Genomic DNA, 15,512 nt, shown 5'->3' with positions numbered 1-15,512 from the left:
TGTATTTTAGAAAAAAATGAGAGGGGATCTCATAGAAACCTATAAAACTAACAGGACTAGACAGTATAAACACAGGAAGAAACAGAATGCTGCAGAAACTCAGCAGGCCTGGCAGCATTTCAAAGAGAGAAAAATACAGGGTTAACATTGAGCACAGTACGACTCTTCTTCAGAGCTGGAAGCCTTCAAAATTTTTTAATCAAATGCAGGTGAATGTTCCAAATGACCAGGCAGTACAGAACCAGGAGTCACAGTTAAAGAATACAGAGCAGGCTGTTTAGAACAGAGAAGAAAAATCCATTCACCCAGGGAATGAGCAGCTTGTTGAACTCTCTGCCACAGAAAGGATTTGAGACCATAACATTTAATGTTCTCCAAAAAGAAAGAGGTATATGTAGCTCTGCGATAAAGGGATCAAAAGGTATGGGGAAATAGTAGGAACATGGTACCGAGTTGGATAATTAGACATGATCATTATGAATGACAGAGCTTGCTTTAAGGGTCAGGTGACCTTCGTCTCAGTTTTAGAGATATACCCTATTCCTACTTTTATTTTCTATAAGTCAGAAATAACTGCAGAGCAGTAGAAACTGACAAGTATACAAAAAGGAACAGCAGAGATTGTCAATTATGGAAATTTTAAGCACATTTAGTGACTGAGAAGCTTGGAGAGAATGGGAAAAGAAAGAATTATAGAACATAGTCTGACTTTGTGAAGTAATAGCAGAGCCAAGCTGCAATGTCAGAGGTAGACATACAAGATTGACAGTGCTGGAAGAGGAAAAGGATGTATCAAAAACAAATTGCTAGAGAACCTCGAAGTCTAGTAGCACCAGTGGAACAGAAACAGGTGTTAATGTTTATGACTGTTCTTCAGACCTCCAAGAGTTCTCAGTCCAATAGGGCTCCAGTTCCAAACAAAAAAAAGTCAGACTGGACTGAAAACATGATCTCCACTCTCCACAAATTTCTTTTGGTTACAAACTGTATCTCTGCTGATAGGAATTCAGTCCCTTTAACTTAAAATTCAATTTGGAAATAAGATACCTATAACTTGATCAAAACAGTACATTTTCTTGGATCAAATCGTTTGAAATAATAACTTTGAGACACTCACCTGTCCAATACCTCATTACGACGATTTGAAATATCATCCTTTGCATAATGTTCAGAGCTAATTAGCTGATCAGCAAAGGCTTGCAATGCTGCAATCTTCTCTTCCTGTAATAAAAAGAAATCAAAATAAATTTCTGATGAAGCTTTTCACTCAAATTCTCTTGATTTACGTAAAGTTACATAACAATTGCTATGTAGCCGTTTGTGAGTGACTGGGATACATAAGGTTACCAGGTCACAGCACTTTGGGAGTAAGAATGGAGGCATGGACCATTTTCTAAGTGGGGAGAAAATTCAAAAATCTGGAGGAGAAAGGGCATTGGGAGTCCTATTCCAGGGTTCTCTTAAGGTAAACTTGCAGGTTGAGTTGGTAATTAGGAAAGCAAATACATTTTTGTCATTCATCTCTTGAGGACTAGAATATAAAAGTATAGATGTACTTCTGAGGCTTTGAAAAGGCTTGGGGTCAGACTATATTTAGAGCATTGAGAGCAATTTTGGGCCCCATACCTCAGGAAGGATGTATTGGCCCTGGGGAGGGTCCAGAGGAGGTTCACGAGAATGATCCCAGGAATGAAAGATTTAACATATGATGTACTTTTGGGGACTCTGGGATTATATTGAACGGAATTTAGAAGAATCAGGGAGATCTGACTGAAACTTACAAATTATTAAACGACCTGGACAGAGTGGACTTTGGGAAGAAGTTTCCATTGGTAGAAAAGATGAGGGTCTGGAGGGCACAACCTTAGAGTAAAGGGAAGACCCTGTATAACAGAGATAATGAGAAACTTCTTCAGCAAGACAGAGGTGAATCTGTGGAATTCATTGCCATAGCAGGCTGTGGAGGCCAGTTCATTGAATATATTCAAAGACAGAGATAGATAAGTTCTTGATTGCCAAAGGGATCAAAAGGGGTGAAAGCAGGAAAATGGGGTTGAATGGCACAACAGACTTAATGGGCTGAATGGCCGAATTTCTGCTCCTATGGTCATAGAGATGTACAGCACGGAAAACAGACCCTTCGGTCCAACTCGTCCATACCGACCAGATATCCCAACCCTTTCTAGTTCCACCTGCCAGCACCCACCCAATATCCCTCCAAACCCTTTCTACACAAATACCCATCCAAATGCCTTTTAATGTTGTAATTGTACTCACCTCCACCACTTCCTCTGGAGCTCATTTCATACACGTACCACCTTCTGAGTGAAGTTGTCCCTTAGGTCTCTTTTATACCTTTCCCCTCTCAGCCTAAACTTATGCCCTCTAGTTCTGGACTCACCCAACCCAGAGAAAAGACTTGGTCTATTTATCCTATCCAAGCCCCTCATGATTTTATAAACCTCTATAAGGTCACCCCTCAGCCTACGATGCTCCAGGGAAAACAGCCCCATCCTATTCAGCCTCTCCCTATATCTCAAATCCTTCAACCCTGGCAACATCCTTGTAAATCTTTTCTGAACCCTTTCAAGTTTCACGACATCTTTCCGATAGAAAGGAGACCAGAATTACACGCAATATTCCAACAGTGGACTAACCAATGTCCTGTACAGCTTCAACATGACCTCCCAACTCCTGTACTCAATACTCTGACCAAGGAAAGTATACCAAATGCCTTCTTCACTATCCTATCTACCTGTGACTCCACTTTCAAGGAGCTATGAACCTGCACGCCAAGGTCTCTCTGTTCAGCAACACTCCCTCAGACCTTACCATTAAGTGTATAAGTCCTGCTAAGATTTGTTTTCCCAAAATGCAGCACGTCACATTTATCTAAATTAAACTCCATCTGCCACTTCACAGCCCATTGGCCCATCTGAGAAGTCTTTTGTTTCTTTATTTGAATTCTGTATAAGTCTCTCGCAGAATCTTTTTTAAAACGAGAGTTTAGGTTGTAATTTATATTTTCTGGCAACCTACTAGAATATTTCTCAAACTTCTTCACCCAGTGCATATAACCTGAAGCCAATGCAGCTCTGAAAACTTGGTTCAGGGATCATGACTAAATTTCTACTTACACTTCTTAATGGTGTAATGTGTTTGACTGCCAAAGGTTTGAAGACTTGAAAATTGCTGTTACCTTACCATTACATAAATCCTAAATCACTATAGTTAGATCTACTGGTACTTGCAGCTTGAAATATAACTAAATTATTAAGCAAGTTAATTTAGACTTTACACAGCTCACTAGACTCCACTGTATACATCAAAATAACCTCAAAAACAAGCAGCTTGAAGAGCCATGGTCCTCTTCACTTGATGAATTTTATTGTCATATTTATCACCTGCCACTGAGTGGCACTGATACGTTAAAGGCATGCTTCTACACATCAAATGGTTGAAATTGATCATTACAGATAACATGCTGGAAAGTCACTATAGGTGATATCCACTTATAAAGAAAATTGAATCTACATCATCGCAGAATGATAAAAAGGAAATACCCTTAAATTTCCAATTTATATAATTACTCAGTCTTCTTTGATGACTGGGATTATCAAATATCTTCCTTACTTCAGGTCTCTTCAGTTTCAAACACTGCCTCCTATCTTAATTCATATGCAGTATTTATTTCCTTCCTTAGGTGAAACATCCAAAAGATATCCCACATATTAAAGAATCCTGTAGTATGCAAAAGGTTAATAAGCTCAAACATTAACTCTTTTTTTCACTCTCTGCAATTGCTGCCTCTCTTGATGAGTATTTTCTGCATCAGAATGTTGTGTTATCTACTGGTATATTTTCCAGCCAGCAGAATAAGCTCTGCAGTCAACTTCTACATTTCAAAATGCAGAATCAGTAATAACCTAAAACTTGAGATGGCCTAAAGCTGCTGCCAAATTCCTGTTAAATCTGGCTGCATCGCACACCTTTATCTATAGTGACTTCAGTGGTCAGGAAAAAAAAATCCACGCTTGTGAATGTAGACTGCACCATTCAAGTGATAGCTTGGGAGGTTTAGTACCTCCAGAACAGGTAAAAAGTTCATTGATTAGTCATCTTACCCAATGCATTAAATAAAATAATCTATAACTGTGCAAATCACATTGTTCAGCCATAATCTACTTGAGTACACACCTGTTTCTCCCTTACCTTTCCATCTATCAAAAATAATACTTGCCCCATCCTGAGAAGTTCATATGCCCAGCTAATATGTTTCTACTTGTATTACCTTAACTTTATGTTAAAGGTAATACAGCCTAAAAGAATTACACTTTAGCAGATGAATTAGATAAATTACAATTTCTACAACAGGTCTCTCTTTCACCATGGTACCTGAACTGTGATGGCTTTATCAAAATCTTCATGTTTCTTGATGAGGGCCTCTACACTGTCCAGAGAGTCACCTTTATCATCACTGGCCAGGAATGCTTCACGTGCCGCCATCCAGTTCTCAGCCTGTTCGCAGTCACGGTTAAATAGCTACAAAAGAATCAAAAATGTTATGCCAGAACCAAATCTGCAAAAGTATAAATGCACACTTTCTTAAAATTCCCATCTCGCTGGAAAGCAAGAACAAGTTACAGACATCATCATATTGGCACCAATTCCTTAACCAATGTTCTAATCTCAAATTGGAATTAGACACTGATGAATTTACCCAAGGAATAAAATGTCAAGATTTGACATGAAATAAAAACCTCGATTACTTCTGTCAAGTTCTTACCAGAATAAAAAAATCTTAATCACCTGACGAAGGAACAGCACTCTCAAAGCCTGTACTTCCAAATAAACCTGTTGGACTAGAACCAGGTGTTGTGTGATTTTTAACTTTGTCCACCTCATTCCAACACCTGCACCTCCACATCTTAAGTCACATAATACAATGTGTAAAACTGGCTACTACAAGAATGCAGGTCAGAAGCTGCTTCCAAGTAGACTATGGATCTACTTACTATAATGACATGCTATTTACTTCTATGAATATTTCAATCTCCTAACAACATTTAAAAACATATGGTGCAATTTAGTGACAGTAACAACAGATAGCTATGCAATGGTGGCAAAGTTTAGGCATACAATCAGAAACTCATAGAAGGTCCAATTTAAAGACTACATTAGAGAGTACAGCTGTTTGGGTAACGAGTATACACAAATTTATTATGAAATGAACTTCACAAACTGAGAAAAGGTGGTGGAAGCAGTTTCATTCAAAAAAGAATTCGATGTGTCGTTGATAATGAGAAATCAAAAGAACTATAAGAATAGTGCAGAATACCAGCCCAATTAGAGAAGGGAGTGGAGGCAAATATAGATGTTATTCAAGAGAGGTGATAGAGGTTAGCAGGTTTCCGCAAAGGTTGGTTAACAGCCTCCCAAAATGTGCCCAGCTCCTCCGTTAAACATCTAAATCCTAGTTTAGATTCCAATTTGATGACTGGTTGCTGATAAAGAATAACCTGCTACAATTCACTAACAATGAGACTACAACGCTGTGAAATATTCAAATATTTGTCACTTCTCAGGTAAAAGGCTGGCTTTCTTCTCTTTGGTCAATGTAAAAACCCTTTTAGCATTACTAGAATTAGAATTCCTACAGTGTGGAAACAGGCTCTTCAGCCCAAAAAGTCCACACCGACCCTCCAAAGAGTAGCCTACCCAGACCCATTCCAATACCCGATACTTACCCCTGACTAATGCAACCAACCTACACATCCCTGAACACTTCGGGCAATTTAGCGTGGTCAATTTACCTGACCTGCACATCTTTGGATTGTGGGAGAAAACCAGAGCACCTGGAAGAAACCCATGCAGACACGGGGAGAACGTGCCAACTCCACACAGACAGTTGCTCGAGGCTGGAATTGAACCCGGGTCCCTGCCGCTGTGAGGCAGCAGTGCTAACCACTGAGCCACCATGCCACCCCATTATTGTTCACAATGCATTTTTACCAAATGATCCCTCTAAAAAGCTTTTCATTTGAGTGTCTGAAACCATCTTTTAATAGTTAGAGAAAGTGGTTCCCTAAAATTTTTTATTATATTCCCTAGAGTGTGGAAACTTGCCATTTTGGCCAAACAAGTCCACACCAACCCTCCGAAGAGTAACCCACCCAGACCCATTTCCCGACATTTACCCCTGACTAATGCACCCAATACGATGGGCAATTCAATATGCCAATTCATTTGACCTGCACATCTTTGGACAGTGGGAGGAAATCCACGCAGACAAGGGAGAATGTGCAAACTCCACACAGACAGTTGCCAGAGGCAGGAATCAAACCAAAGTTCCTGGTGCTGTGAGGCAGCAGTGCCAACTACTGAGCCAACATGTCACCTATATTTTCCAGTTTTCAGGTATCCAAGTTTTCAGGTCTCTCTCAAGAAATGTTTGAAATCCAATGATCTGCATAATTAAACTAGCATAATAAAGGTTCACTTCTCTAGCAACAGCTAATAGAACCTAGCTAATAAGTTCCAACTGGGGGATTAGCTAGATTTAGTGCATAATGAGTTGTTCTAAATACTAATAATGTTAGAAATAATCAGCATCTGTGCAGAAAGACAGCTAATGTCCCAAGAATAATGCAATCAAACATATTGTCTCTTCACAGATTGAAGATTTCCTGCATTTTGTTTTCATTTAACACTATTCTGTACAAATGTATGGTCTCATTACCTGCAGCTCCAGGCACTGATCCAACATCATTCTGCGTTGAATCCAGGCTTTCTCCAGATCTGCACGTTCACGCTCCAGGATGTCTAGTTTTTCCCGTATTTCTGGGCAAGCATAGTGCCCACGAGCAAGCAGCTGATGCCCAAACTGTTCAAATGCTTGGAAAGTGCCAGCCCTGGCATCAATTTCAGTACGATGTTCCTGCAAAAAAAATTAAACATCACAAAGGGAAGAAAAAGATAAACACTAAATTTTAAAAACTTGTATAACAACACTGGATTAAAGCAGAGCTTTTCCAATTCAGAATTCCTGCAACATTTCAGGGTACATATCATGAAACTACAGAACCATAGCCATTGATTTTCCATCTAAAATGCAGGCACATGTGCGCCCAGTGTCCAACATAAACAATAAAGGTGAGGCATCACGCCTTAAATACTAAAGTTACTGAACCTCACAGGAATGGATTGCAGAAGTCACAGACACAGTGTTCAATATCAGACATATGGATGAAAATTCCCTTCAGCCATCATTGAAAGTAGCTTCAAAAGTTGGAGAAAAGTCTTTTATTACGTTGTTGAGAACTGATTTAAGTCTGTATGGCAAGCCGCAAATGTTACACCTTAACAAGACAGTAACAGCTCAGCGCATTCTAGCATGTTTATTTTAACAAGAATTCAGACTTGGTATAAGTAAACATTAGATAATAGTCAGCTCCAAAGACAATATATTTTAATCTATATCAGTGTCTAAGAGTAAGTGGCCATACCCAAAGTTTGATTAAATTCCTACAATGCATTCATCACCAATTAAAGCAACTTTAAAAGTTTCTCCTTTAAACAAAAAGAATAAAATTGTTTCTAATAACCTTCAACAAGAATTTTGGGAAAAATTATTTCAATTCTTCATTACCTGATGCCTCTCTAACAATGCCTCTGCTCCAGTCACATCTTTGGCCAGTTCGTCTGAAGACACCAGTCCTCTGATTCCATTTATCCAGGACATGAGATCCCTGTGAAAATATAAGGGCTGTATCAGTTGTACTACTTTCTTTCAATACTTTTCTCACACAAATATGTGAAAGCTTGCAAGTGAACGGGAGGAACTTTTAACAGCAATCTGTTTTATTTTAGATTAGATTACATTACAGTGTGGAAACAGGCCCTTCGGTCCATCAAGTCCACACCGACCTGCCGAAGTGCAACCCACCCATACCCCTACATTTACCCCTTACCTAACGCTACGGGCAATTTAGCATGGCCAGTTCACCTGACCTGCACATCTTTGGACAGTGGGAGGAAACCGGAGCACTGGAGGAAACCCATGCAGACACGGGGAGAACGTGCAAACTCCACACAGACAGTCTGCCTGAGGCGGGAATTGAACCTGGGTCTCAGGCGCTGTGAGGCAGCAGTGCTAACCACTGTGCCGCCCATATGTTGTGGTAATCTACATAGCATGAGCCAGTTAAACACCAGCAGCAACACAATCAGGTTTCCCAGACCTGACTACTGATTGTACAGGTCATTTCTGGACTTGGGCAAATTGAGTTATGTACCACTAAATAAGAGGAATGAGTTTCCATTCCATACCAACTACAAAACACAAATCCTGATGATTACTTTTTCAGCTTTGCCAAGATTCTTAGACATGTTAGACATCCAACTTAATGAAATAGCATCCTATTATTTTAACCCACTTTTGATCATAATATAACATATGATATTTCAGAAGATTCACTTTGCATGGTATAAAATACAAAGCTAACAAAGTTCTGGCTATGGAACCATGATTGCCTGTTAGATCAGTGACTAGAAGACTTCAAATTATGCGACTAAAGCAGTGAATAATACTGTATTAATGCAGCAAACTCCATTGTTCTTTTAATAAAGATGGAAAGCACTAGAGAGAAATCACTGTGGAGAGAAATCAGAACTCTCTTCTGAAGTAGTTCTGAGGAAAGGTCACTGGACCCAAAGACTAGATTAGAGTGGTGCTGGAAAAGCACAGCAGTTCAGGCAGCATCCAAGGAGCAGTAAAATCGACGTTTCGGGCAAAAGCCCTTCATCAGAAATACAGGCAGAGAACCTGAAGGGTGGAGAGATAAATGAGAGGGAGGGTGGGGGTGGGGAGAAAGCAGCAGAGTACAATAGGTGAGTGGGGGAGGTGATGAAGGTGATAGGTCGGGGGGGATGGAGAGAGTGAATAGTTGGAAAAGGTAGGCAGGCAGGTAGGACAAGTCATGGGGACAGTGCTGAACTGGAAGTTTGGAACTGGGGTGAGGTGGGTGAAGGGGAAATGAGGAAACTGTTGAAGTCCACATTGATGCCCTGGGGTTGAAGTGTTCCAAGGCGGAACACGAGGTGCCTTCCTCCAGGCGTCTGGTGGTGAGGGAGCATCAGTAAAGGAGGCCCAGGACCTCCATGTCCTCGGCAGAGTGGGAGGGGGGAGTTGAAATGTTGGGCCACAGGGCGGTGTGGTTGATTGGTGCGGGTGTCCCGGAGATGTTCCCTAAAGCACTCTGCTAGGAGGCGCCCAGCCTCCCCAATGTAGAGGAGACCACATCGGGAGCAACGGATACAATAAATGATATTGGTGGATGTGCAGGTAAAACTTTGATGGATGTGGAAGGCTCCTTTAGGGCCTTGGATAGAGGTGAGGGAGGTGGTGTGGGCGCAGGTTTTGCAATTCCTGAGGTGGCAGGGGAAGGTGCCAGGATAGAAGGGTGGGTTGTAGGGGTCGTGGACCTGACCAGGTAGTCACGGAGGGAACTGTCTTTGCGGAAGGCGGAAAGGGGTGGGGAGGGAAATATATCACTGGTGGTGGGGTCTGTTTGGAGGTGGCGGAAATATCGGCGGATGATTTGGTTTATGCAAAGGTTGGTAGGGTGGAAGGTGAGCACCAAGGGCGTTCTATTCTTGTTATGGTTGGAGGGGTGGGGTCTGAGGGCGGAGGTGCGGGATGTGGACGAGATGCATTGGAGGGCATCTTTAACCACGTGGGAAGGGAAATTGAGGTCTCTAAAGAAGGAGGCCATCTGGTGTGTTCTGTAGTGGAACTGGTCCTCCTGGGAGCAGATACGGGGGAGGCGGAGGAATTGGGAATACGGGATGGTATTTTTGCAGGAGGTAGGGTGGGAAGACGTGTAATCCAGGTAGCTGTGGGAGTCGGTGGGTTTGTAAAAGATGTCGGTGTCAAGTTGGTCGTCATTAATGGAGATGGAGAGGTCCAGGAAGGGGAGGGAGATGTCAGAGATGGTCCAGGTAAAAACCCCTCCCCCACTCACCTATTGTACTCTATTCTACTTTCTCCCCACCCCCACCCTCCTCTCATTTATCTCTCCACCCTTCAGGCTCTCTGCCTGTATTCCTGATGAAGGGCTTTTGCCCAAAATGTCGATTTTACTGCTTTTCCAGCACCACTCTAATCTAGACTCTAGTATCCAGCATCTGCAGTCATTGTTTTTACCTACTGTACCCAAAATGTTAACTCTGAATTCTCTCCACATATGCTGCCAGACCTGCTGAGCTTTTCCAGCAATTTCTGTTTTTGTTTCTATATTTCTGCAATTTGACTACTACATTTGCAGGGGATTACATCAGTTTATTTGCATGTTTGTCTACTAATGACATAAAGCAATATAACGTATAAAACAGATCTGAAGGGTCACTGGACATGCAAGATTGACTCTGCTTTCTCTCCATAGATGCTCCAGGCCTGAATTTCTCTAGCAATTTCTGTTTTTATTTCAGATTTCCAGAATACAAAGTTCTTTGATTTACTTTTATGCTTCTTACAAAGAAAGAAACAGTGCCTAATTTACCTGAAGTCACTTAGGAAACGCTGTAGGTCATGAGAGTCATTCAATTTTCCTTTACGTTGGTCAGCACGCTTCCCCAGGCTATCCCAGGCCTGATTCAATTCTGTGCATTTTTCTTGGACATCCTCAACTGATTCAGGGTGAGACTGAATCAGTCGGTTTGCAGTCTCACCCAGAGAATTTACCTACATTTAACAATTAAAACTCAAATCAGGCAATATATGCCATAGTAATAAATACATCAGCAAATTTAAGATTTGCTTGCAATACATCAGGCTATATTTTCTGCTCCTGCTTGCATTAACGAAATTCCTCCGCATCTAATGAATGAAGAAATCCTTTTGGACTAATGTCCACATTTTTTAAAAAATGAATTTGGTTGTCGCATTCATGTTCAAGCATCTCAATTCTAGCATTCCAATGAAAGATGATGGCAGAGCAACAGGGCTATTTGCATGCTCTTGACAGGAGCTCATCCACTTCCACACGCTTGCTTTCTTTCTTTTTACTTCAGCTCTTTTTCATTAGTTTTTTTCTTTTCTTTGGAGTCTTTTGCAGGAAGTTAGTTGGTGAAGTTGGTGTGGCAGTTAGGCCGTGCATGGAATGGTGGCTCCCTGTGGCGGCTGAAAGCTGTGGCAACAAGGATGTTGCCCCGGCAGCTTCTCAGAGGGCAGCCAGAGCAGTACCCTTGGTAAGCAGTTGTGGCCTGGTTTGGCAGCACAGCCATGGACTTCTGGCTGCAGTAGGCCCAGAGCAGGGACTCCTGGCGTTAGTGAAGCAGGGACTGCAAACATCAGCAGCTAGGACATCTGGAATCAGTGAAACCAGGAAGTCCCGATTGTGGGGTGAGAGTGGATTCAGCATGGGACCCGGTGTCAGCAGAGTGGCGGCTCCTATTCTGGTGGATATGAAGGCAGCAGGGGTGGGGGAGTGGGGGAACATGTGCAAGTAACATTGGAGTAGTGGCTTAGGGCTCAGGAATTTCACATATCTTTTATCCTTTTTATTCTTAAAACTATTCAAAATGGCACTGAATTGTGATGACTGTTGAAGCTTTTTGCTGTATTTTACTTTCTTACTCACTGTAAAATTCAAGTGACAATGAAATAACTCATTCATAAAGAATCAATGAAGGTAATGTATTCTATTACTATTCTATGCTTCTTAATCCACAACTCGTGGTATTATCTGAATACATCAATCATTTACTTTCATCCCCACTGCTTTTATACAAAGTAGGGCTTTCTCATCCGATTTTAGCCTATTGAAACAAGTTTTATCCTGAGCCCTCAGCAGTGTCTTGAGAAATTGCCACTTTATTTGCTGACTTATTATTTTGGTTGCGGTATAAATGTAAAACAACAGCACATTTTCTTTTAGATATGTAACATGGTCTCAGGAGTCTGAAGCTGCCACAGGGGCATTTGACTGGGAGAAAATGTTTGAAAGCCTCTGACTTAGAAATCAAAATTATACAAACTAATAGGCAGTAAATGAGGTTCAATACATAGAAGTGAAAATTAATACATCTTGGTAGACTGCTAACACAGGGAAATTACACTGAATTTGCTTAGGACACTGGTTAGTCCTCAACTAGAGTGTCTAGTTCAGAGCAGCGTGCATTAGGAAGGATGCGAATGCATTAGAGAGAGATTGTGCAGAACAAGCTTCCATGAGTGGCTTCATGGATGAAAAATGCCAATTATGAAGAGAGATTAGAGAATTTGTTTCACTTAGAGAGAAGACAACCAAGAGATGATTTTGGAAACATCAGTCAAATTGAGATGTTTGGACAGGGTCAATAAGGAAAAACACTCATGCTTATAAAAAGATAAAATAATTTGCAAAAGTAGTAAATGTGATGCTCAAAGAAACTTTTTCCACTTAGTGAATGGCTTGGGTTGAAAATGCATCACCCGGAAGTATGGTGGAGACAGGTTCAACCAAGGTATTCAAAATGTCATTAGATGATTTTTTTTTTAGTACAACTAACATTCAGGATACAAGTATATTGGAGAATATTGGAAAGGCAGGAGAACGGCACCAAGTCACTGCTTATTTTGGACAGGCATACAGACATGACAGGCCAAAACAATTTTGTGCCATATCAAGTGCACCCTAACAAGTTTGTGATTCTGTGGTTACAATCATAGCTCACTTTATCTCCCAGAGCAGCAAGATCCCGTTCAAATCCTTCATGCTTGCGTTGCAGAGCCTGGACACTTGCAAGGTCATGTCCATAATTATCAGTGTTGAGAGCTTGATTTTTCTCTTCAATCCATTCTTTCGTTTCATCAGCATCTCTGCACAAAACCAAACAGCAATCTTAAAATTTTTATATATTAAATAATTTTCTGTACAAAAACTCCAGCCAATTTAATCCTAACAAATTATTTTCTAAATACTCACATATTCGCAATTAAGCATCTAACGAAAGATAACACAAAGTAATCAGGTTTCTCAGCATCACCCATCCACACTTCTGGCTCTATGCATCAATAGGTAGATCTTCATTATTCCATCTCTCACAGCCACTCACCTGTGGAATCTCTGTACTTCATGTGCACTGCCCAAGACCTGGCTGCGTTCCTCAGCTAGTTGTTGCAGTGATTTCCAGCGCTCATTCAGTTCCTGAGAAATGTGGAAAAATTGTGTCAACCCACTTCAACACAGAGATAAGAATGTTTAACTCTGCAGTGTTAACTCTCAAAAACTGGTTATATTTTAACCAGATAGATACTTTAGGTATTGTTAATCTGGAAATTTTCAGTTTGGTGTCTGTATTAAGTTTCATGCCCCCCCAAAAAAACCATCCATTTGCCATCAACAGATATCATTCATTTCACAAAAATATACAAAGTCTTAAAAATCCACCATAGCTGCAGAATATTGCTCCAACATATCTATGATCTATATCAGCAAGTAGCTAACAGGATGCAAAATCATCCAAACTTTAATTAAAATTTCTCAGTCACCAAACAGTATGCACCTAAGTTACAGAAGGGATATGGCCCTTCTCACCTTAAACCAATGCCATCTGGTTTTGGACTCTTCTACCCTGGGGAAAAGACCTCGGCTATTCACCTTATCTGTGCCGCTCATGATTTTATAAATCTCTATAAGACCATCCCTCAGTCTCCGACGGTCCAGGGAAAAATGGTCCCAGCCAATCTAGCCTGTCCTTATAACTCACTCACTCTAGTCTTGGTAACATTCTTATAAGGATCTCAATCAGACCTAGACTCTAACAGCAGGTTCTAAGTTTGCTTGTTATGCGTAGAAGATGTGAAAGGATGTTCCTGATGATTTTGGAGAGGCGGCAGGTTTGCAGAACCAGGGGTCACATTCTAAGGATATAGGGTAAACTGTTTAGGGCTGAGAATTTTCTTCACCCAGAGTGGTGAGCCTGTGGAATTTGCCATTACAGGAAGCAGTTGAGACCAAAATATCATATATCCAAAAGCTTCTTGAAATCATAACATTGCGTGATAGATCAAAAGAGAAGGCAGAAAAACAGAACAAGCTGTTGAGTTGGATAATCAGCCATGAACATAAATAAAAGTACTGCAGGCTCAAAAAAAGGAGTAAATGACCTGTGCTTAAAAATGTGTTGCTGGAAAAGCGCAGGAGGTCAGGCAGCATCCAAGGAGAAGGAGAATCGACGTTTCGGGCATAAGCCCTTCTTCAGGCATGAGGAGGGTGTGCCAAGCAGGCTAAGGTAAAAATTACCTGTGCCTATTTTCTGTTAAATCTACATTGCTCTTTTGTGTTCTCTTCCTTCTGAGACAATTGCTGCCTCCATTATATTTGTTTCTATCTTTTTCTTCTTCATTTTCTTCTTCCCCACCATACTCCCCTTCCTCTACACTGTCATCATCCTCCTGCCACTTGCTACTTATGTTGCCATGTTCCAAGTCACATCATTCTCCTATGTGAACACCCATGTCATCAATGTTCACAGAATCTTCAATTACCCCATCCTGGTCATCATCCTCATTTGTGTCAGTTAGTCTTTTTCCTCTATCACACCATCATTGCCATTTTTAAACTGCTCCAAGTCAACAAAGGTTGAGGAGGACCATGATGCCCTGTTGTCACATTCTATCAATGATCCAAATTGTCCTTGATACTATTTCACATGCTTCACTTTATCTAGATTTTAACAATATAGCTTTTTCTTCATAATTTTACAAAATATTTCAAATACAGATACAAACAAAAAGCACATTCAATACTTAAAAAGGGTTAACTTATGTTACCAAAATCTGATTTGACAGCAAGTATTCAGTTGGCTCAATTGCCAACAGCATATAGCAAGAAGCATTTACAAACACAACAGGTTTATTTTGTAATACAGAAACATGAAGTGCAGGGAAGGAAAGACTGTACTGTAACTGGGCTATTGGGGAAACTAACCATAATAATAGTACAAGGGGCAGGGCTCTGTAACAAATGAGTGAAAGACAGCACAAATCAAATGAGGAGCTCATCACATATTTGAGACACGAGTGAAAAAGACAGTGCCAGAAGGGAGCAGATCCATCAGTTCTTACCTTGATGGCATTAAAGCTAGCCACCGTATGTGTTGCCAGCCGCACAGTCTAAACCGCAACCATGAATCACAGCAGTGGAAAACCAAACCAGTCACGATCCATCAGTTAGTGAAGAGAAACGTTAAAATTAGAAATTTAGAACTAATAGAACATGGCATGCAAGAGTTCACTATCAACAGAAAAACACTAAGTTTAGAATTCCCTTTTCGTAGCCTGAGAGATTAAGTGTAGAATGGGAAAGTCAGACCACACCCTTAACCATTAAGATCTCAATACTGAGAGTTAGGAAAGCCTTTAGAGACCACAGACAGAATAAACAGTGAATCAAAAAGTGCCAGGTTAAATGAAAAACATAGATCATTTTAATAATTTGACAAAAGAATGAAGCATGTGAGCTCCTCCA

General features: G+C 40.8%; 1 protein-coding gene across 9 annotated transcripts in view; it reads right to left on the bottom strand.

The window, feature by feature from the left end:
• sptan1 (spectrin alpha, non-erythrocytic 1) overlaps positions 1 to 15,512 on the bottom strand; it is a 103,928-nt gene that overhangs the window by 37,742 nt on the left and 50,674 nt on the right. For 8 of the 9 annotated variants that reach the window (XM_072565985.1, XM_072565983.1, XM_072565984.1 and 5 more), the window contains 8 exons: positions 15,110 to 15,157; positions 13,096 to 13,187; positions 12,715 to 12,859; positions 10,560 to 10,741; positions 7,649 to 7,748; positions 6,740 to 6,937; positions 4,396 to 4,542; positions 1,118 to 1,221 (listed from right to left, as the gene is read on the bottom strand). In XM_072565985.1, the coding sequence (XP_072422086.1) occupies positions 1,118 to 1,221; positions 4,396 to 4,542; positions 6,740 to 6,937; positions 7,649 to 7,748; positions 10,560 to 10,741; positions 12,715 to 12,859; positions 13,096 to 13,187; positions 15,110 to 15,157 (1,016 nt within the window). The remainder of the gene's footprint in view (positions 1 to 1,117; positions 1,222 to 4,395; positions 4,543 to 6,739; positions 6,938 to 7,648; positions 7,749 to 10,559; positions 10,742 to 12,714; positions 12,860 to 13,095; positions 13,188 to 15,109; positions 15,158 to 15,512) is intronic. The other variant, XM_072565986.1, reaches the window with a different exon arrangement.

The sequence above is a fragment of the Chiloscyllium punctatum genome, chromosome 49 (assembly GCF_047496795.1).
Source record: "Chiloscyllium punctatum isolate Juve2018m chromosome 49, sChiPun1.3, whole genome shotgun sequence".
Taxonomy (NCBI): domain Eukaryota; kingdom Metazoa; phylum Chordata; class Chondrichthyes; order Orectolobiformes; family Hemiscylliidae; genus Chiloscyllium; species Chiloscyllium punctatum.
This window is presented reverse-complemented; position numbering and strand designations above follow the sequence as displayed.